Source organism: Chroicocephalus ridibundus, chromosome 6, assembly GCF_963924245.1.
Source record: "Chroicocephalus ridibundus chromosome 6, bChrRid1.1, whole genome shotgun sequence".
Classification (NCBI taxonomy): domain Eukaryota; kingdom Metazoa; phylum Chordata; class Aves; order Charadriiformes; family Laridae; genus Chroicocephalus; species Chroicocephalus ridibundus.
In genome coordinates this window covers 49,868,575-49,891,623 of record NC_086289.1, presented here as the reverse complement: position 1 = coordinate 49,891,623, position 23,049 = coordinate 49,868,575, and the positions used below count along the sequence as shown (strand labels likewise).

The following is a 23,049-nucleotide window of genomic DNA, read 5'->3' as shown; positions in this document are numbered from 1 at the left end:
TATTTATGTAGTGATCCTCACTAAGGATTCTTTTTATCCCCTTCTTATGTACCATATTAAGTCTCTATTAATTTAAGTTGTGCACACTGGAAGGTGAGATTTAGAAAATTAAGAATTTGAGGATAATATTTAGATCAAACCAAAATTAACTTGATTTTTTTTTCCAAGATTTTTATGCAACTTCCTGGCTGTTCCAATTTAATTCTTGGCTGTTTTCAGTGATCTAGAATCGTTGACAAAACTGAAATGGCTGGAATCATTATGATCTATATAGTGGAAATTTCATTTTTTCAAAGTACTTCAGCTGTCAATAAGGACACGCTAGATACATTCCATGCATGAATGTTTGCTTCCTTCTATAGTTTACTTTAATAAATACAGACAGGCCATGTTCACTCATCAGTGTCATGATGGATAAACCTGATTTTCTGCAAATGAGATAAGATTCCAAGAATTGAATGAAGGAATCAAGTTATGGCAGAAATTAATTCTGTAGCATCCTTTTTCTCCATCAAAGAGATTCTCAAGAGTTTAAAGAAAATAGAGTTTTGCATAGATACAAATGATGATGAACATTTTCCAATGATTTAAGTCAAATTTTGCCCTTTTTGGCAGGTAGAGAACACACGGTTTGTTGCACACACTGAAGCAGTACAAAAGCCTTTCTCTTGTGTAGGTCAGGGTTGACATGTGCCCCTAATTAGAAAACGCTGAGAAAAGACCACAGCACATGTGCTAGCTGTTTGTGGCCTGGCTGAACCATCTAGCTGATAGACCACAGTGCTTTGATCAGGCGGTTCAGAAGCCAGTCCCTGCTCGTAACATTAAACAGAGTTAACACAAACCTCGGAGGACTGAAAACAGAATTGTTAAATGGGACATCTTAGTTCAATGGCCGTGTATCTCGTAGGATTGCACGAGGATGCTATTTTATCATTTCATTGAAGACATAAAAGAAAACATAACAATTACCAATACAACCTGCAAGAGGCAACGATTCAGTGGCACAGGGATCGTCACAAAGTCAGGTAAATGACATGAGAATTAGAAAATGTACTTTGTGATGAAACATTGAACAAGAGCAATCTCTGTAACTTGACAAGCGAGACTGAGGGTTCCATGACAATTTTGAGGACAGTATATATTCAAACTAGGAATCCTTCTTGGCACAGGCAGCTCCGTGTGTGTATATATAAGTATGTGTGAGAGAGACTGCAAATTCTGCTTCAGCTGTGGAACAGCGTTGCCCCTCCACTTCCTCAGAAGGACATTTGAAAGATGGGTAACCACAGAGAGTCCTTAACCTCAACAATTCCATTCAAGTAGAAGACTTCTGAGAACGTTGGACAGCTGAACCCTGGGGAAGCAGTATCCTCCAACTCCCGTGGGATAGGCTGGAGTTTGGAGTTTTCCCAGAAGCAGAATAAAGAAACCACACGTTGCTACTCTGTTCAAAACCAGCAATGGGTATAAGAAGTCCACAAATAAAGTTCAAATAAGAGAAAGGAAAGAGAGAGACCAGAATTTTTTTTTTTTTAAAAAAAGCATACCCACAGGAGGAAGGGATTATTTTTGCCTCCACAGGAGGAGAATAATGAGAAGAATAATTTCTTCTGCATTATTCAGAGAAAAGGCTTTGTGTGCAAGTGGTATTTTCATTCCTTAGTATAATTGAATTGTAATCCTAAAGTTCCCACAAAGTTGAGACTCTGGCAGAGGACCAGGCAACGGGCATGTGCCATAGAGATCAGAGTACTTGTGCATGTGATCGCACTTTCACAAAGAGGTAGCTGACTGAAACTCATCACTGAAACCTGTGTCAGAAATAGCAAGAAATGAGCATGTGCTGAAGCTCATCAGGTTCAGGAAGCTTAGGACGTGTCAGTCTAACAGTCAACTCAAACACAGGAATGTGGAGAATCTGCAGTGGGAGAAGCTTACCCTACTGTGACAAGATGACAATCAGAGTCTGATGAACCAGACTCCTCAACTCACACATAGACAGAACAAGAGTCAGCACACGAAAGTGAAAATTAAATAAACTACACTGTAAGAAGTGCATGAAGTCTACTGCTAATGATATCTAGACATACAAAAAATTTACAGTCTCTGTAAGCAGATATTTTATGAATTTGTTGCGGATGCTTTTTTGAAGTGAACGATCCAGATCATTTCCACAGCAGATCCTGGTTCCAGTTCAATGAAGTCTTATGATTGTAGTAGCCAGTGGTCAACTATTTCATTACAGTCTTCTCTTTAAAATGTATAAGTTTTAACATACAAGGAGCATTTATTTACTCACTGGATAATGAATACTAAAGAGCGCTGTGCTTCACCTTGCTAGAAAACTGTCTAGTTCTGATCTGCTAATTCTAAGAACATTCACTAGAAGTAGACATTTATTAATAGTGATCCTTGAGCACGTTCATTTTCTCTTACAGTAAGTACCTTGATTAGCAAAGATCAAATTATATAAAGCTATCAAGAAAAAGTCATTTACTGAATATGCAACAGGCATCCACATTCCCTGGACACCTACTGACTTTAACATAAACCTTATATTTAAAGAAAATGATCTACTCACTTTTCCTTAGGCCTCCATTTTTACTAACAAGTTTAAGTATCTAACTGGGAAAGGGAATGATTTTCAGAAAATGATGAGAATCTATTGTTTGAAAGTAGGTCTCAAATACAGTAATTCTGAAATTCAGACCTTGGTATTTTTAATATCCAGATTTTAGAGACTATGCAAAAATAATTATAAAAGTTGTGCTCTTTTTCCAGGATTGAAGGAACCAAAAGCAGTGGTTTATATCTTCCTGAAACCAAAATAAACACAATAATCTTCACATTAAACCTCGGTGAATTACCTGACTTGGCAGCTCTATCTTGAATTTTTATAAGGCATCCATTCTCTGAGAGGCACAGAGAATTATTTAGAATGAAAACATTTATTTTCATTTGCATTAAGTAGAAACACCTTTCCCAAGATAGGGAAACCCTTTATTGACAGGTTCCAATAAATAATTTTAACTGCATAATATGAATCTGAAAAATCATCATGAATATATCCAAGTCTAAGAACTTCTTTGGAGGCTATTTAACCCTGATGAAAACTTGTTTTTCTATACTTCTGCCTTCAGTAATAAACAGAGATTCATTCAGAGCAATCCAGACAGTAGCAACAAAGACCTGAACTAGCCCAGCTTCCAAGATCTGAAAGGTTTCATACAAGAAATCTTTTACCATTTCCATTACCTGACGGTGAAACTGTAAAAGACAGGGAAAATTCATATTAAAATGATCCTGCCTTGCTGGTACACTTTTCCTTGGTACCCTTAGATAGAAAGCTGCCAAATTTGCTTTAAGAAATGACTAAGAAAACCCAGGTGTTTCACACTGTTCCTCAGGAGTCCCATTCCAGTCCCTGGGGAAGTGCAAGGTACCACTTCAGCCAGTAGTAACTGAACAGGACTGACACATTCATCACTGCTGCAGTAATAGGAGGGAGGTCTGATTAATTTGAAAGATTAACATTATCATTTTTCACCTTGCTCTCCATCCTTGGAGATGTATAGTACATAATAGTAGACACTGAAAAGGCCAAATAATAAAAAACTATAAAGCTTTTTATGGGCCATAAAGCAACTCCCTCCTTTCCCGCTACACTACTGAAGGAAAAAGGAGTTCTCAGGATGTGTATGGTGTGGAGATGCTGAGCTCCTACTGGAAGAGATGTGAGGGTAAGTGGCAAAGGAGACTTCAAGGGAGGACTTAAAAGAACACTGATTTTGTTGCTATGTTAAATCACCTATACACATCTTTCTTTTTGAAGTATTTACTGACTAATATATTTTGACAATGAACAAATGTTTTGTTGTAATCTAGTTGGAACAGTTTAAAGAGCTACTGCCCAAAGCTGCGATGTGATTAACTGAGGCTGTGGGAACTCCTCATCCATTTCAGATAACTTTGACGACTTCAGTGGTGGTACAAATTAGTCAATTTAATTTAAACAGAACTGGAGTATTTGGAAAATGAATTACCAGCAATCCCCAACCACTATGCACGCATTTCTGCATGTCGATGCAAAGGAATGTGTCTCCCTCCATTCTTTTAAAAGCATTTTAATAGCAACACACATGAACGCTCTTGTTGGAATTTGAAGTGACCTTGACAAATTGAAGAAATGGGAAAAAGAAACAATAAAAATGAACATTCTACCCTATTAAGAGAGATGTCAAATACAGCAGAAACAATACTGGCTAGGAAGCAAAATGGTATGAAGGATCTTGGGGTGAGGAAAAGGTCTAACAGGTCACAAAATTAAATCATCAGTCATTAGTGTAATGCAAATTAAATTAAAAAAAAGCATAGGTTTCATTTTCAGATGTACAAACAGGAATGCCATAACTAAGATACAGGCGGTGATTGCTCAGTTCATTTGGTACAGGTAAACCTTCAGCTGGAAAACTATTTCCAGTGGGGGACCAGCCTTCAAAAGAAGAGAAAGACAATCTGAAGTGTGTCCCAGGGAGACAATAAAGAAGCTGACATGATCCAGGAGGAGATACTGAAGAATGGGTTAGTTTAGTCTAGGGAAGAAAAGGGTTGTTTTGCTTTGTTTGTTTTTGTTGTTAAAAAAAAGGGGGGGGGCAGGAAGGCAGGGGGACAGGACATGGACAGATGATGCCTGATGTACATGATTACTGTAAAGGAAACAGTGATAAATTATGCTTCATGATAACCTGAAGAGCAGTAAGAAAGAAGCGGCCTAATTCACAGCAAAGAAAATCTAGGTTGGTTTTTAGGAAAGCCCTTTCTAACTCTACTCAACTCCTTTGGAGGTTTTTAAACACAATTGCTGGCAGGGAACTAGGTATAATTAATGTTATATCAGTGCAATAGCTTACACTTGAGCTCTCAAATCCCTTCCAGTCCTACTTTTGTATCAGTCTAACACTCAATGCCCTGGCTTGCAAGTGCTCCATTAAAATTAAAAGATTACTATCTCCAGGAAAGCAAGTAAGAAAGATCCTAATTTGAGGCAAACAGGAGCAAAAAAATTAGTGTTTTGAAGAGAGTCTCACTAAATCTGGTAAATTAGTCACAAAAATCAACACGCCTTTACTATCTAATCAAATTACTTGTGTGTATCAGTTAAAGAATATATACATCCCAAACAGAAGATCCTACAGGCTAAGAACTCTGCATCTGCCCCTCTTCACTAGTTACGCTAAATAAATTCAGAATAACTGTCTCTGTTTTCAAGGAGTTGTGCCGGATTATAACACGTCAGAAGAGAACAGAAGAGGGATCAAAAAAGAACAACGAGCGATGCTGGTGATCCTGTCTTGTCACAGCGAAGCAGCCCATTCTCCACCAGCAGCAGTTAGATGCGCTACGCGTGGACTCAAATTATGTATTGTAACAGATTTCTTTTAAATTACCATCCCCAGAACAAACCTGGCATGTCGGATAGAAGCAATTGCATTACTGAATTCACTGTCAATGCTTCTACAGTTGTAAAATTCTTCATAGGCTGGCCTGGAAGAGCCTTGATATTCAATGCGGCTGATGCGACATATTCCCACAATCAGAATGATCAGCATCAGGACAAATGCTACGCAGAGAGCCCCAATTATGATGTAGAGGGAGTGACGAGGCATATTTGTTAGACTCTCTGCCATATGCCCGGACTTCCACTGCAGATCTGCCGATAAGAAATAAAAGGTCATCATTAATTAGTATTTTATATCCTTCCCGCTGAATACAATTATTTTATGGTATTCGCTTTCACTATTTCTGTGGAGACTTTGCAAGCCAGAGGGATACGTAATTTGAACCTTCCCAGGCTCTGTTACGGATGTCACCATGCCTAAAGTGCAACAAATTTGAATAGCACCATATTGAACCTTCACCCATCTTTTTTTATAGATTTTTAAGGTCATATAGGAACGCTTACCTAGTTTGATCTCCTGCGTAACCCAAGTCATAGAAATTGACATACTAATTCTTGCATTATGTTATAATATACTATGTGTTCTCTAAAGGCAGGCAGGTTTTATGTAAAAGCTTCTAGTAGTCCACCAATTCTCTGTGCATTTTGTTCTAATAGTTAGTGAACCCTTCTACTAAAATGTGTGATTTAATATGTATTAAACATGCTTGGTTTTTAATTTGAAACACAGGCTTTTGCTATGCTTACCTTCACCACACCGCAGAGGCTTCAAAACCAGCATTTCATACCAAAAATGGTATCTCATAAGGTGCTACAGTAGTGAGACAACTAGTCTTCTCTCAGGCATAATTTCCCTGAGAGGTCTCAAAGCAGACCTTAAAGCCAAGCCAATCTGGAAGACTGTATTTATGTATTCCAAACCTTCTTTATAAATATTCTTGGTGTCCAAACTATTGTCTATCAGATGTCCTATGTCCTCAGATCTGTTTTCCTCTAGCATGGGTCAGAGTATTTCTAATTAACCTCTACTTTCCTCTAGGGAATTTCATTTTTGGCAATCTTTTAAGCCTATGGTCTCATAAATTATTTAAAATCAAGAACAGACTTCAATCATTCTGGCTACAGAAATCTGACACTCTGCAAAAGTTATTTCTAGCAGGTGACTGTTCCTTTTTCAAATGGACTTCCACTTTGCACTGGTTTAGAAACTCCCTTTACTTAATCACAAACAGTCTGGGAACAGGGCTATCAAGCATATGCTTTGGGAATTTAAGATATTCTTAGAAGCCACCTCTCCAGGATGTTGATGATGGCAGGTAACTGATTCAAGCACCTAAGCTGAAATCACAAGTTTAGTGGCATCTGTGGATATAATCTCCATCTGTGGTAGAAATACGGGGGAATGTATAAGAAGAGAGGGAGGCGGTGTGTGTGTGTGTGTAGAATTCATTTTAGAGGAAGGTAGGGAGAAAGCCTGAAGCTGTAACACGTGGGATTCACCTGAGCAGAGTTTGAAGAAATGGTTTCTCATTGTTTACAGTAGTAAAAGTTGTCCTGGAGCATCTTTGGGCTTGGGCTTGCTTAGACTTTTTGTCTGCAATTTTGAGCTGAGTTTACAGGACTGCTTGTTTGTGCTATCTTCTTCAGAGGTCAGTAGAGTTTTGATCAGCCCGAATCATTCAGTGATTTAATGTTTCTAAAATGCTGTTACTGCAATTTGCCCAGTCGGGATATGAGGGGGAGAATACAGCTGTGCTCTGTGAAGTTTGGGATGGGTTTCTATTTCTGTTCTACAGCACATTCGTCACACCCGGTGGTTTCTGTCAGGTTGTCAGACTAGGCCAAATTCAGATATAATGTGCACAGATATACGGCAAGACAGTTCTGATTTAGACTCTGTGTCTTTTCCATCTCTGGATGATAAGGATGAGAAATTTCCTCCTTTCTTCCTTACCAGATAAAAATACGAAGATTAACAGCTTATACTCCAAAGATTAGAAAGAACACATGACAGCTAAAAATCACAGTATTCTCAGTTGTCATAGTAACGTTCATAAAATTAATTAAAAATTAGATTTCAATGTGCACCGCACAGTCTGTACTACAAATACTTCGTTATGTTAGTTTTCAAGTAACCACATGGTTTGGCTTACCTTGGTAACTACATGAATAATTACAAAAGTGGCAAAGGTAATGATATTAACAAATAACCATCAGGCATTAGAGAATTCATATGAGACATTTTGTAACCATTTTTACATTGAATGCTTCATTAACTTTTTATGCAAATACATTTAATTTTGAAAGGAAAAATATCCCCTTTATAATTAAGACCGATTTAATCCTGTTTAATCGGAATTGATAACACTGGTAAAGGCCATTAGATGACATAATAAATACCACAGTTCATCCAGGCAACATAGCTCTATCTCCTGTCAAGTTTGTTGTATATACAGCACTTGAAAATTAAAGAGTACAGTTTGACAAGATGATAACCCTGAAATCCTGTTAAGTTAGTCACTTCAAGCAGATAAAACAGCTGGTGAAAAAATGAGGAGCTATTAATAGTAAATAGAGAGTTGTTCTACAAAAAAAGACTAAGTACCAACAGCCTCCTTCATGTCTAGTAACAGAGAATCACAAAAGATAAAATGTGATCCATTTAGTCAAATGACTCCTAAACACCTGCTCGTCGCCCTCCAGAGAAGTCTAAAGCCTGGCTTCATTTATGTCTTTTTCTAGCATTCAGAGGGATGTCCCAATACAAAGGAAGCCAGTGTACAGTGTTTAAATTTAATTTCCAATACATTATTAACCATTATGCACAAATTGCTGAAACATGATAAATACGACAAGATGTGGAAGGATGAACAGAAGCAGATTTATTAATAGATTCAATCTTTAGAGCTGAACAGAAATCCACTGCCCCATTGACTCAACTCCAGTGAGACCAGATGTGCTGCACCTGTTTATAAAAGAGCTGGATATGGCCTTTCTATTTCTTGAGATGATCAGAATTGGTTTCACATCAGTTGGTCAACTCTCAGTTGGGAGAAAGACAGTAAGCACAAAAATCTTCCCACGGATACATAGTTCTGTAGAAAAGAATCTGCAGATCAAAATCTTTTAAACCCTTTCTGCAAAGTGATTTCTTCAAAACTCAATCCCTCTCTATTTGCATAATCCTTTATATACCTGTTGAAATCCAAGTGCTTTAGGAAAGCTTCCAGAGCTTTGAGTGTAAGCCACTGCGTTGGTTAGAGGGGCTGCATGTCCATACTTACACCTGACTATCTTGAAGTATCATGGTGTCCCATAAAAACACATCATTTTACTTTGTTGCTGTGTCAAAGTGACTTTAATAGCAAAGGAACATCAGACATTTGCTGATGTTAATCTCATTGAAGAAACTATTGGTAACCCTCAAATTTTAAACTTAATTGTTCTTCAAACTGTATCTTTATGTGACTATGCAAAGATCTGTTTTTCCTGTTTTCATTCCTTCAAGACCAATCCAGAATTTTCTAGGTTGCATTTTTTTATATCTCCTATATTATTATTACATATATACAGTCTATTAGCTATCCTGATTTGTTGGATAAAAACCACAGTAATTTCAACCTCTTCAATTAAGAACAATCACCATGAACAATGCTATGTGAGAGGAAACAGCCTCAAGTTGCACCAGAGGAGGTTTAGATTGGGTATTAGGAAAAATTCTTGCACTGAAAGGGTTATCAATCACTGGAAGAGCCTGCCCAGGGAAGTGGTTGACTCACCATCCTTGGAGTTATTTAAAAGACGTGTAGACGTGGCACTTAGGGACATGGTTTAGTGGTGGACTTGGCAGTGCTAGGTTAACAGTTGGACTCGATGACCTTAAGGGTCTTTTCCAACCTAAATGATTCTATGATTTATTCTCCAAATATCGAGATGGAAGGAAAAGGTCTAATATTTCTAGTTGAGAATTGGCCTTGCAGTGTCATCAATTCCAGTTAACACTCAGATAATTCCCTGCCCCATGTCATAGCAGTCACAAGATAAAAGAACAAATTGGTCAGTAAAAGGCTTAAAACAGCAACAATAGTGTGCTGTTGCTTCTTCCCCTCATTTTAACTTGTACATTTTGCAAATGTGTAATACAAGCAGAAAATCCAAGTTCTCGAGCAGCAGGCAAGGCCACTGCGGTTCAACTATAAGCAGATGCTATGTGTAGAGAAATATGCACTAAGCAGACACAGTCCCCACACTCAAGACAGCAAAGACTAGGCGGAGGTTTACCCACTCTCTCTCTCGTACACTTACAAATGAGGTCGGAAAGGAGTAAATCTTGACCAACCACAGGTGGAAGCTGGAACCTACCTGTCACATACAGTGCTTAGGGGCATGTGTCCCTCACAGGGAGAAGCAGGAATAACTGAGTAGCTGGAGAGTACAAAAGGCTCATTCCACCCTCTGTTCTGCTCCTCCCGTTTTCCCATGTGTTTATATGCACCTTGCTATGTATCTGTGGTGCAAACAGCCAAACTCTTAGTGACTAGAGCATGACAGCCAAAGGGGGACTCCAGAACAAGCATCACTGATTTCATATAGCACATCCCCAAAGGCTCAGAAAGCACACAAGCCTCTATGTTTCCCTTTGGCATCTATTCATTGCATAATACCACAGAAATGTAATTGTTACTACATCGAGGCACTTCAGGATGATGATTGCTTTCTCCAAGAACTAAGCTCATCTGTCGGTCAGCCCACTACTTATTAGCTAAAGCAGGCAGAATTACACTGCCTTGCTGATCAACTTGGATGTGCATGTTTCAGGTATCATTAACAGCCTTGTCAGTAAAAGCTCATCTGAGCATCTTTGAGCATGAGCAATATGGCATACAGATAGCATGCAGCGTTGTGCTCCCACCGTCACGAGGGTTCGGTACCACACGAGGAAGCGTGTGCGCCATTCACGGAGACAACGAAAAGGCAGTGCTGTCACCATGTCTGGACTGGCTAGCAATGCTCTTCTGCAGCCTTGGCTTTCAACAGAAAGCACTGAAACTGAATTCACAACCAACAATTACAGCGAGAGAAGGTCAAATACCTGTCAAGGTAAAACTTTCATGTCAGTCCAGGTGTGAACAGTTGCCTTCTGTGTTAAAGTAAGGACTATGGTCAAGAATAGAAATCAACTTAAAAAGCAGTCGATATGTTTAAGTGAAGTTCAAGTTAGAAGAGAGTAAAAAAGAGGTTTCATATGCTTCTTGTGTAAATGAGACTAGAAAATATTTTTTATTCCAGCTTTTGTGTAGGTATTTTGTCATGAATGTACGACAGGAGCTTTCTGAGTGCCTTCTTCTGTTTGTGGTTTTTTCTTTTTAGTCTATCACCTATCCTTGCAACATTAGCTGTGCTGCATGGTGTAAATCCCCTCACACAAACTTGCGTATCTGTATAACAACTTGAAGGGATGTATGACCACAGTACCTGAGCATTCAAGCAGTTAAACGCACAGCTAAACTCCCTGGTAAAGACAAGATCTGTAGACCAAGAACAAGACATCAGGGAAATACAAAGCAGCTCTGTGAGCAGCAGAACTAATGAAGCCTAATTTCCATTTTAACTCTTCCACAGCCGGGCTTCATATTCTCTTCCTCTCACAGACTCTCTACTGCTCCAATAAGGGTGCACTTACACTGAAGCTTTTCTCAATACTAAGAAGCAAGAAAACTGAAGCTGTTCCATCATTAGACCCACCAATGGAACCTCTCTAAGTCTTACTAAATGCTTAGGAAACATTTTGGTTTGGAAACCTTTATCTTTCTAAGAAATTTGGTGGAAATCAGCCTATGGTTGGAAATGTTATTCCTGAAAAAGTTGGTAAACGCATGCACATGCAATTCACGGCACATTTACAAAGGACTTGTTTCCTTAGGTAAGCAAGTTCAAAGCTGTTTTGCTGCAACATTACTACAAGAATTCAATACAAGTCTTTTAGGACCACACTTATAATGCTATGGAAGTATGCTTTACCCAAGGTAAGTATGAAAGTAAGCTCTGAAGCATAAGCGCAATTAAAAGGCAAACTGTTTAGTGCCAGCTGTGAGATAGCATCTCTAGCCCAACACATCTCAAAGTAGGGTGCCCAGAAACAGAATTTTCTAACTTTCATAGCCACTTTTGAAATATTGTGTCCTAAAATAAAATGCATTTCAAAGAATTTTGATAATTTACAGATGATTCAGAGTATTTGTGCAGATAGGTGTTTAGAGACAAACATAAATTTCTTTATTATAATATAACATTTTTAGAAAACTACAAAACTTACGTATTTCGCAGTTTGCACCAACCCATCCATGTGGACAATGGCAGGTGTAACCACCAGGCTGATCTATGCAAGTTCCAGCATGGTGACATGGGTTGCTGTCACAGTCATTTACATCAATTTCACATTCTTCACCTTATATCAGACAAAAAACAACAAAAACCAAACTTCTATATAGAGGGTGCGTCATGTGGCAGGTACATCACCAGTCATTTAACTTTTGCTGTAGCTGCAAAACACCTTATAGCTCAATAGCATCTTTATTCTCAAAACATCAGAAGTATTATATAACTGTTTCAATAGATAAATCTCATATAGCCATTAAGAAGGAAATATAATGCTCATTGAACCAGGTGAAAATGAAGTCTGAGGGCCAACTGACTTGACTAAACTCACACAGATTATGCGTGAATCAATTCTTTAAATACAAGTTCCATCTCAAGAAAACATAGTATAACAACATCACGTATATTCTGAAGTGTTATACAATAGTGTAGATAATCAGTGCCTCTGAGAAACAGCCACTGTACAAAGGAAAGCTAATTTTTTTCCAAAAAAATGCCCTTTAATTAGCACAGATCAGAAAGCGTGATTTGATCTACAAAACAGCTACGAATGGGATTATCTATTACTATCACATTGGATATTACCTTACATGACTCACAGAGCATGAGGTTGTAAATTCTCTTTACAGCAGATATTTGGACTACACCAATTATGTCAGTTTAAATACAAGGCCAAAGGATTAAATGGGCTGCTTACCATTAGTCTGAAAGTGTAAATTGATTCATAACAAGCACTTTAGGGCTTTGAGCAATTGCATGTTAAGCTAACGAAATGAGTTGTTTCTTCAGCTTGCAGTAACTAAGGTCAATGTTAAAACATTTTCCAGTTTCAACAGTGTCCAATTAGTATATTGGCTTACCTGGAAGTCTTCAAAATGTTATTTTTAAAATGCAATCTACACTCAAGCAGTAAGGTCATAAGGCACGTTAAATATCTGTTAGCTTGGTGAATTCTCTTTAGTAACAGGCTTTTTTTGCTGCAAAATTTTTGAAATTCAAAGAAGTTGCAAGTAATATCAAGAACTTTTCATTCTCCCTAAACCGATTACAATTCAGCAAAGTCCAAATGAATTTGTTTCCTTAAAGAGATACAGTCCTACTTGTTATTTGTTTTCTTTTGGACACAGTGAACACTGACAACTAGATGTTCTGCGTAATGTACAAGTTACTTGCCTGTATATCCAGGTGCACAAATACATGTCGCATTTAGACCCTCGCTGTCACAAGTGCCACCGTTCTGACAGTTGATGTTAACACAAGGATCTTTGTATAGTTCACAGTGCCTTCCTGAAAAGGTAAAATTGGTAAATGCCTTTAACATGGCCTATACTGACAGCATGAAATCAGTACATGCGATAACTCAGCTTCACCTGGATGAGCACAATGACGTGCAGCCTTCAAACCAGTCCTATTAGGCTAATGTTGTAAGACTAAAGGCATGTATTTGATGGTGCCTAAACCTTTTACACACATGCCTCCTCTCTGCTCTTCCCACCCACCGGGGCTTTGGGATAAGAGGGGTAGGACTGCTGGAGCGTCTATGAAAAACCAATGGTGTAATAAAGCATAATCTGATTGGCTATCTTATATTCTTCAATCAAATGTAAACAATAATTGTCTTGAGTAAGAATTTTATGTAATAACTTCTTTAATAACATACCTAATCATTCTGATGCCTTTCTGACTTTTGCAGGAAACAGAGGAGTATAACTAAGGCAATAATAAGAGAAAATAATTTATTCAAATGTATAGCTAAAAGTAAATAATTGGGCGGCTCAACTTCATGCCACTACCTTGGCTCTTTCATTCTCAGGTGTAGGCTATGTGAATTCAGCAGCTTTGCCTTGCAGAAGACAGTGCAAGCCGTATCTGGCATACACAACATAAAGCACAGCACATTCCCACCTGGGGATGGGAGGGAAGGCTCTGCTGCCACTGCTACATGCATCATTTTCTCTGGATCTACTTTTCAGATAAAACCAGAAAAATTAACACATGAACGATCTAATCAGTGCATGGACGGCACTGAAACATGAAAAAAATAAATGTACATATGTGAATAATGAATGACTGGTGTAAGGTTTAAGTATAATTCTAAGTCTTATCAGCATTTTTTGCTTGGGAATGAATCCAAAGTGACCACTTAGCTAAAATCCTAAGTTATCTTCAAGTATTCCCATTCTTATAATTTTTTCAAGAATTTCAACAAACTGAAGAGCAGGACAAGATTCTGAATGCTTCCATGTGATAACACAAATTACAAGCACCTTTTTCACTTTTTAATGTGGTACATGTTTCTAAATTCTTACTGTCCTGAAAACTGTAAAGATGCACAGTCAACAGAAGCATAAACTCATATTGTTTATTATGTATAAAAACTGCAACACAGCTTTGGCATCAGGAAAATGTTTCTAGTCACAAGGCAGTGAATGACAGTGAAGGAATTATGTTGCTTGTGGAGATTACAGCACATACAGCGATGGAGGACTAGAAGAGGTTAGACAAATTCATGTGACAAGTGGACGTGCAGCTGCCTTTCCAACCTCTCTCATGAATACCAGTTGTGTTGCACTGGAATTGGACAGTCTGTGAATTTGAAGAGTATGAGCCATATTTGAAGAGCATGAACTATACAGAGGCAAAATTAGTGAGAAAATAGAGTCTTTAGAGAAAAGAATATGAGAGAAAAATCAATACAAAAAAAGGAAGAAATTTGACACATAATATATCAGATGTATGTATACAAGCAAATTTATTTAATGAGCGATCAATTAAAAGAAATTAACTTAGTTCTCTAGTGTTCAACACTGCAGTTATGTACAGCAATGCAAGCTTACGAGTTATATGAAAACAATCATCTCAAGTTAATATTGATACTTTTAAAAATATATAAAAGCAATTTATTTTAAATGTGTATATATTTTATATAGATACATATATATACACACACAGAGACACACACGTACTCACCTGCTACCGACCTGCTGCAATAATTTGATCAGTCTGACAGTAGCAAAAAGGCAGAGCACTCTAGTCTGAGCATCTGAATACTGAATATTTTAAGCATTGAATACTTTAAGTACTGGAATGAAGAAAGCTCAGTCATCAGCAAAAACTGCTTACAGGACCAGGTCCCTGCTTTCATTTAAAGCAAAATGTGCTGCACTCTCCATGCCTTCAGCTGCTTGTACAGGTCGGATGAGAACAGAACATGAAGTCATAACATTATGCTTAAGTGCTCTTTAAACTGCCACGAAAAGCTGAGGGTCATTTCCTCACTAAGCCTCTAAAATGATGAATTCTGTATCTATTGTCAAAGAGCAGTGCAATCACCAGCATGAAATACATATTTAGCCTCAAGCAGATGTTAAGTGAGTGTTACTTATCAACGCAGATAAGGACTGATATGCTTAATGAGAAAATGCTGGGGTAATATTCCTTAAAACATAGTCATTCTATGCAAAATAGATATAGTTTTTAATACTAATAACATAAAAAATTACATTCAAAAATGTTCTCACAGCATGATTCAAAACAACACACCAAAAAAGTATCATTTTAGTTCTCCACAGAGGGACATGGGGCAGACAGCTGATATGTGCTACTCTGTGTAAAGCTAAAATCTACTGCAAGATAAAAGATTTTGTATAGCAAAACACATACTTTTCTACTCCATTTTATAAATTATTTAATAAATGCCAAAGACCCATTCCATTCGAACATATCTAGGAATAGCTGCAGTTAACATGGGAAAGCAGTCACAGACCTACTACTGTCTCCGGGCTTTATGGTCTTCTAAATGAACAATCAACATAAAACTTTCATTTTTACTCCTTTGTGCTAATTTGTTTTAAATACTAATCTTTTATTACTATGTTTTTACCTCAATTCACTATAGAAAATAAATTTAAAAAGAATTTGGAAAGCCCTCCATGTAATGGCTCCTGACAATAACCGATAAAAAATTTTATTTAACAGTTACATTATCTTTTAAAAACTCATCACTTTCTAACATATCTCAAAGACAGCAGAAAAAAAGTACACCTAAGAAGAAGAGAGAGAATCCATTTTTACCCAGACAAGGACATGCATTCCTCACAGACCAGCTAAACCTGAACTACTCATTTGAATAAAAATTATGGGATCCGGACCTACACTGAAGTTTGTTTCCATTAATTTTAGATGGGGAATTTATTTCTGCTCAATGGAGGATATTGTATATCTCTGTTTGTAACAGCGACGACCATAACAAATACATACAGCAATTAAAAAACCAAGAGGCAAACGCCATCCTACCTTCATACTCCGCCAGGCACGCACACTCATAGCCGTTGACGAGGTCTCTGCAGGTGGCTCCATTCTGGCAGGGTGCAGAAAGGCATTCGTTATATTCCTCTTCGCAGTAAAGGCCGTGGTAACCTAAATCACACAAAGAGGAAATAAAATGAGCTATGAAACACATGCCAGTAAAAATTAACAGTTAAGCAACTAGAGACTGCGGGCGGATGTTTGCTAATTGAAATATACTGTGCAGATAGCAAGGCCGTAAACACGGAGGCTGGTGACCAAGCCCACTAGGAACAATGCGAATAACCCCACTCTGACTGTAGCAAGGAATAAACTAATACGGATGTATCTCCTAGCTTCCTTGGATCCGCGCATCAAAGACACCTTTCGTCTAAGTGGTGATAATCGTGTAACAGCGGTTAGAATGACAATGTATTTTAACTTTAATGCTGTACAATGTCAAAACACTGTAGAAGTATTAAGATACTTAATTTTTACAGTATTCCCAAGAAGTAGGCAAGTATTATGGTCTGATTATACAGACAAAGAAAGCACAGAAAAGCTATGAGACGTACTAATGGCCACCAAGTCATTTGTGTCATGAGGAAAGAAATAAGGAGTCAATCCACTTGAAATTGCATTTTTCTCATTATTTAGTGTGTCATATGATCATCAGTCTTAACAGCAGTTGAAATTACTTTCTAGATATAGTGTATCAGGTCAAAGTAGTACCTACTTGTTGTAAGTAACAGCACAAATTAGTATAGCGTAGCAGCAGAAATAAACTAGCTGTAATGCTAAAATATGTTTGCCTGATTATATTGGTTACTTGGTATTAAATATGAAGAATCATAAGCCTGGTCATTTTGACTATTATATTTGATGTCAAGACGTTTATTTAGTTCCTCTCCAATAGACCCAGGTTATATTTTTGTTAATAGAAAGCTTCCTCTCTTGTTTCTTTTTACTTTTTCTTTCCCTTTCTTTCCTTTTTTCTTTTTCTTTTTTCTTTCTTAAGATAGGGGCTTTGCAACTCCAGAAAGAATGTCTAAATTTATAGGCAATTAATTCGTCAACAAGAAAAAAAAAGAAAATAGATCGTTCGTAATGCTTAGTAAGTACAAATGATGCGTGTTTTCCCCCAAATTCTCACAGAACCATAGAAAATAGGAGAAATGGCACCTCCAGGCACCATTCCAATCCCTCCTCCCCTTCCCTCTAATGGATAACTCAAAATAAAACTGTATGAAGATACAACAGATGTTAGTACTACACAAGATGTATATGCAATATTACCCATTTGATTTTGCAAAAAACTGCCTTTTCATAGTGAATAGTTAGTTGGACTAGTAGCTTATTAAGAAACATTTCAGAACTACTTTCTCCAAAGCTGTCAGCCAGGAAATACAGACTTAATTATGCTAAATATTATGGGTTTTCTTATTAGCCTATGATGAATTTTATCTAGCTTATCATGTAGGGAAATATCTTTATGTAGTGACATCTGTAGCCAACATACAAACCATCAAAATCAGAACTTAAAAAAAAAAAAATGCATGGAAATTCCCTGTGTTGAACAGAGATGTATTTAGATATTTTAAGAAAAAAAAAAAAATGTTTTCCACGTGTTCCACACTTCTCACCTTTCAAAGGGAGAAAAGGGAAATTTGCAACGGTATAGTTGCCTGGTTTCCAAAATCAACGTGAACTATCGTATCACCTCCTTGGGATTAAGAGAGCCCACGCTGCCAGATGCTGCACACGCTGAGGGAAAGATATTTTCTCTCTCCACGAGAGGGCAGCTCTCGCCCACACACCATTTCACCCTCATCGTCCTCACCCCGGTGCCCGCGGCTTCCTCCTGCTGTAACGGCTGCGGTGGAGAAGGTTCTGCCGTGGGAGCAGGCACCCGAGGGGTTTCTTCTCATGGAGCTAAGAGGCACCACATCATTCTTAACAAGCCTTTCCCTTTGTATTACTACTTTTGAATTATACTGATATATAAACCATTTATTATACTGAATTCATACATATATCCTCAAAAAGACCACATAAATAATTTTTATATTTTCATCAAAGAATTTAGATGGAAACAGGAGAATTCTTTGTAGATAACTTCAGAATAACAGACTCTAGGATGGTTGCTTCCTCTCTTTCTAGTAACATTATGATTTGTGGCATAACATTTCTGTGGACATATTCAGAAAGAAAGAAACAATACCTACATTGACAACACTTTTCCAGCTGCTCTGTCCTGAACAGGGGAAAAAAGCACATTGGGCCTTGCAGCTTCAAAAAGGGCAACTAATATTATTAAACCTTTTTTTTCCAGGTCATTAGAAATTGGATATGCCTTCAACAACAGCACCTTCACGAACTCAAGCAGAACTTGCCAATGACGGTCCCGTTCTGATGTGCTCTCTTCAGAGACTGGGGAATGGATAGGGAACCTAAAAAACCCTAAAAAAGATGGCCCTGTGTTACCTCTTCTCCCTCTACATGACTGTCCTTCTGCTACTGGTCTTTACAAAGACAGGGACAGATGTGTTGCCACTCTCCTCTGGATTCCTAAGTCTGTCTTTCTCAAGCAACACGGAGGCTGCCTTGAAGAGGCCAGGGTATTTGCCAGGTGCTCACTGGCATGGTCTTCAGGTAGCTACATGCCGAGGTGCGCTCTCTTTGCATATGGCTATGTTAAAAACTGCAAAGGGAGAAAACATGAAAGGGAACACAATCTGTGTCACGCAGGCTGATGAGGAGCAGCCATCAGTTTATGTCAAAGACTTTGAGAGCAGCTGACAGAGCAAAAGATACGGCAGTGCTTGTCAATGTCTTGAGAATATCTGCAATATCAGGTTAACAAACGAGAGAGGGAGAAGCTTATTATTCCCTTTATAAATCAATAAAGAACGACATTGAAAGCTTTTGAGGCTTTCTTAGGCACTAGGTCCTCAACAGTGATTCCCTGGGCTTATCCACACTTAACATTTCAGGAAATTGAGGCAGCAGGACAAAAATCACAACTTTATGGAAAGGCATAATGGGATAAAATACAATGCAAGAGAGCTCTATTTTGCAGGGAACAGCATCAGTTCATATATGGCTGCTCACTAACACAGTTGCATGTTATATAGTCAAGAAATAAATGTGTTCAGTTAAAGTCTACACTTATATAGCAATTAAATAAGAGAGAGAAGAGCTGCTCCAGATGGCAGGATGGTAGGAAGGCATGCTTACCAGCCATGGCCAGATTGCATGGAGGACTGTCTTAACGTAGAAGTGGAAACAAGATGAGGAAACAGAGGCAATAAAGGGCTCACAGACAGTCTGGAAGTGGAATTAACCTAAAGTCATTTCTGACAGAGCTTGCATTTCCTACCCCAGTTCCAAAATGTGGGAAGGAAAAGACAGAGAAAAGAAAAATTGCTACTGCTACAGACAAATGTTACACTTGCCTCTGCAAAGGCACTGAGGTAAACCTACGCTCCTATAACCATCTATTAAGCTTCATGAGCAAAAAATCAAGCACAGCAGAAACATACTCCACAGTACTACTTCTGAAGTTGACTCCACTCTTCATACCCTGTGGAATTTTTTTCTGACGCTGGTCTTTTTCTTTTTTTCCACAATGTTCTATATGTGCTGTCATATATATTTATAAAGTAGAGGGCAGGTGTTAATGTCCGTAACATGTGCTTTGCAGTTTTAAACTCCATACCCCTATGCCTTTAAGAAAGCCAAATGCAAAAGTTTGCTGCCATATAAAGTTATTCAATTTCTAGATAGATTGCTTTGCTTTGGTCCAGACAAAATTAAAAAGAATACATTAAATATTTGCATTTGAAATTGATAACAGTAGCCCTATTAAAATAATGAAGCATAAAGAGAGGAAAATGTTTAAAAGAAGGAAGAAACTGCTTTGGGATTCATGGACTAAATAAACATTCTATGAACAGACACAATGGGATCGCAGTGGTTTTATGAACCAGACTCTAGATGAGAAATCCAAAAAATGAGCACAAGAATTTTTATCCAGATTAGTTCTTTAACATGGGGTAAGCATAAAACACAACACAAACTGCATCTTATGTCCAAACACTGGGTATTTCTTTGTTATCTGTAAAGGGCCAGGTGATAAGTATTAATAATTTGGGTGTGTAAGCATATAGCTAAAGATTTAAAGTTTCAGGTGCGACTGAAAAATCACACACATAATTCAAAGCAGTTATCGTTGCATAGGCTTTGGAATTCCACAGAATCCTCTCTGCAAACATTTGATAAAGAAGTACGTTCAACTTAGAAATAACTTACACATTTTCTCACTCCATTCTGGAAATGAGAATATTCAAAAGTATTAGACTGCTTTCCACGTCAACGTATACAAATTAGCTTTTCTAGTTAAGATACTAGATGATGTAGGTTATCCATAGCAATGCTCACAATGAAAGCCAAAACACACACACACACACAAAAAAAAACCTAGTAGCAAATGCATGGTTGTGTGTGTTCCCCAAATTGTGCAGATATGCAAGTATAATAACTATCATGTATCATTCTTCAAATCTGTACACTGGCCAAAAAAGCATGGAAACCAAACTGCCTACCAAGCAAAGAGACTTTCACAGACCTTGGGCTAATTGGAACTATTCAAAATTCCTCTCTTGTTTAATTTTTGAGGCAGAAGTAACACGGATGAAAATCCAGGTGAGACTATGCCTTCTAGTAGAAACAGTGTGTAAAGGAAGGATGACATTTAGGTCACACATGTAAGCAAAACTCTGCAGCACTTTACATCCCTCTGACAAATACCTCAATAAAAAGAACATGACATCCTAGAACTGAATAAAAAGAATAATTGGCAGGTTCTAACATTTTTTAAAACAGTATGTTTCAGATATACCATATAACCATATAGAAGAGAGTTCTAAAGTGTCATTTAATAAACTTACCATTAATATATCTAAAAAAAAATTTGTATATGAATTCAGGGACATGTCTGAAAGTGAAAGACTCCTGTACAGAGAAGTCAGTAGTCTAGGAGCTGGCACACTGATGCTGAGAGCCTGCAAGCCAGAAAGCCTCAGGGTGAAGTGGCAGAAATTGTTTCTTTCCTACTAATATATGGTAATATCTTTATGTATTTCATCATGTTTATTATTAGTCCTTGATAATGTTACTAAACTGCATGCAAATTTTATTCATCCACTTTACAAGTAATCGTAACAGAGACTGTCAAAGTCATTGGAGGCAAAATTGTAAATAGAATCCAGTAAGTAGAATGAGAGACATAACTCATCCACTCTATCAAACTGCTTTTTGATGAAGGTACAAAAAATGGGTTAGGCGATGCTCTATAGTCACTACTTTAGGGGTTTTTTAGGAATTGGAAAAAAGGAATCCCCAAGTTTAATTGCTCATCTGCCTTATATGCAATAATTACTCAAACCACTGGTAGAGTGTTTATTATGACGCCTTCTAAATGCTGACCTACGAAGAAGTTGACTCCCATTTATCCACTATGCCTTTAGCTCATGAGGAAAATCCAGTTGGTCCAAATCCTGCTACTAAGATTGAAAAAATTAAAAAATTAAAAATTAAAACCCCCATAATGGTACATTCATAACAATGTACACAGGATCAGTATTCTTAAAAAAAAGCTCTTCATCAACCTCTGTTCTTTCAGTCAACCGTGGTTTCAGTCATATATTAAAAACCACTTACAGGTCAAAACATATTGATACATCTTGATCGCTTTCCTTGTTGCCTGTCATTAGGCAGCCCCTCATCTCAATAGCTTCTCCATCCACTGTCAAGAATTTTCTTGACCATGCCCTAAGTGCTTGTACCATTCAATGGCTGGAAAAACAGCAGTTTTGTGTTATGAATCTGAACAAGTTAACAAAACACTTGCTAGCCAATCGAGGAATAGGTTGATGCTGCCAAGTTACCCTCATATTCCTACATGCAGAGTGCTTTTTCTCCTGTCTTTCCAGATTTTCTTTTAACTTCAGACCTTTGTTTCCTGTTCACTCCCCCTGCCATTTACTCCTTCTGAGGGCTGGGTGAGGAGAATAATATCCAAAATGAAGGGTAAATATTAAACTATTAAATTCTCAGTTCTAAAAATGAATTTAGGAAAACAGCACCTGGCAATTTCAACTACCTGCAATCAAAAAGATATTTTGCTAGACATGGAACTAATTATCAACTGATATGAATTCTAGTCTGTGCTCTCGATAAGACAGGATATGCTAGCTCTATTTAAATATGATTAGGCCTGTTGCTCTTCATCTCAATACCCAATCCTTTTCTCTAAGGATTCCTCTATTATGCAAATGAACAGCAAAGCAATTAAACACTTCAAAAAGGAAGACTGAAAATTTGTAATAAAAGAATTATCATCTTCACCTCCTGAAACATATAAAACAAACCACATGTTAGGAAACACTCTTCTGCATTACATAATGCCATTCTTCTGCTCAGCTGAAAACTGCCCTCACCATTCATAGAAACATCTCAGTGGGAAACATTTGAGGTCCCTTAAACATCTGGACCTATCTTGCCACAAAAAAATACCTACCCTCTGCTTTCTGAAAAGTTGCAAGCAGAAAAATTGAGGATGCTTCCTGAAAAACTGCCCATAAAATGGAAGCTGCCTTTTTTTTGTTGTTGTTGTGGTTGGGTTTTTTATGTGTAAGTTGATACATCTCAATGGTTAAAGCTCTTTCATGAGATTCTTATAATCCTATATGTATAAATTCACATCTGCTGGACAATAAACGAATTATGAGATAACACTACTCTGGTATTGCCTGCATTTTACTTTCAAATTTTTCTCCTTTATAAAGAAGTATGTAATTTAATTATAAATCTGTCAAATCTAAAGTATAAATTTCCACTAGCTTCTGTTTATTTGTGAGTAC

The 23,049-nt window shown here is 37.6% G+C and overlaps 1 protein-coding gene across 1 annotated transcript in view; it reads right to left on the bottom strand.

Annotated features, from left to right (window-relative positions):
* DNER (delta/notch like EGF repeat containing) overlaps window positions 1–23,049 on the bottom strand; it is a 137,664-nt gene that overhangs the window by 2,073 nt on the left and 112,542 nt on the right. The window contains exons 9-12 of the mRNA XM_063339824.1: window positions 16,136–16,258; window positions 13,013–13,126; window positions 11,778–11,909; window positions 5,467–5,713 (exon numbers count right to left, since the gene is read on the bottom strand). Of these exons, the coding sequence (XP_063195894.1) occupies window positions 5,467–5,713; window positions 11,778–11,909; window positions 13,013–13,126; window positions 16,136–16,258 (616 nt within the window). The remainder of the gene's footprint in view (window positions 1–5,466; window positions 5,714–11,777; window positions 11,910–13,012; window positions 13,127–16,135; window positions 16,259–23,049) is intronic.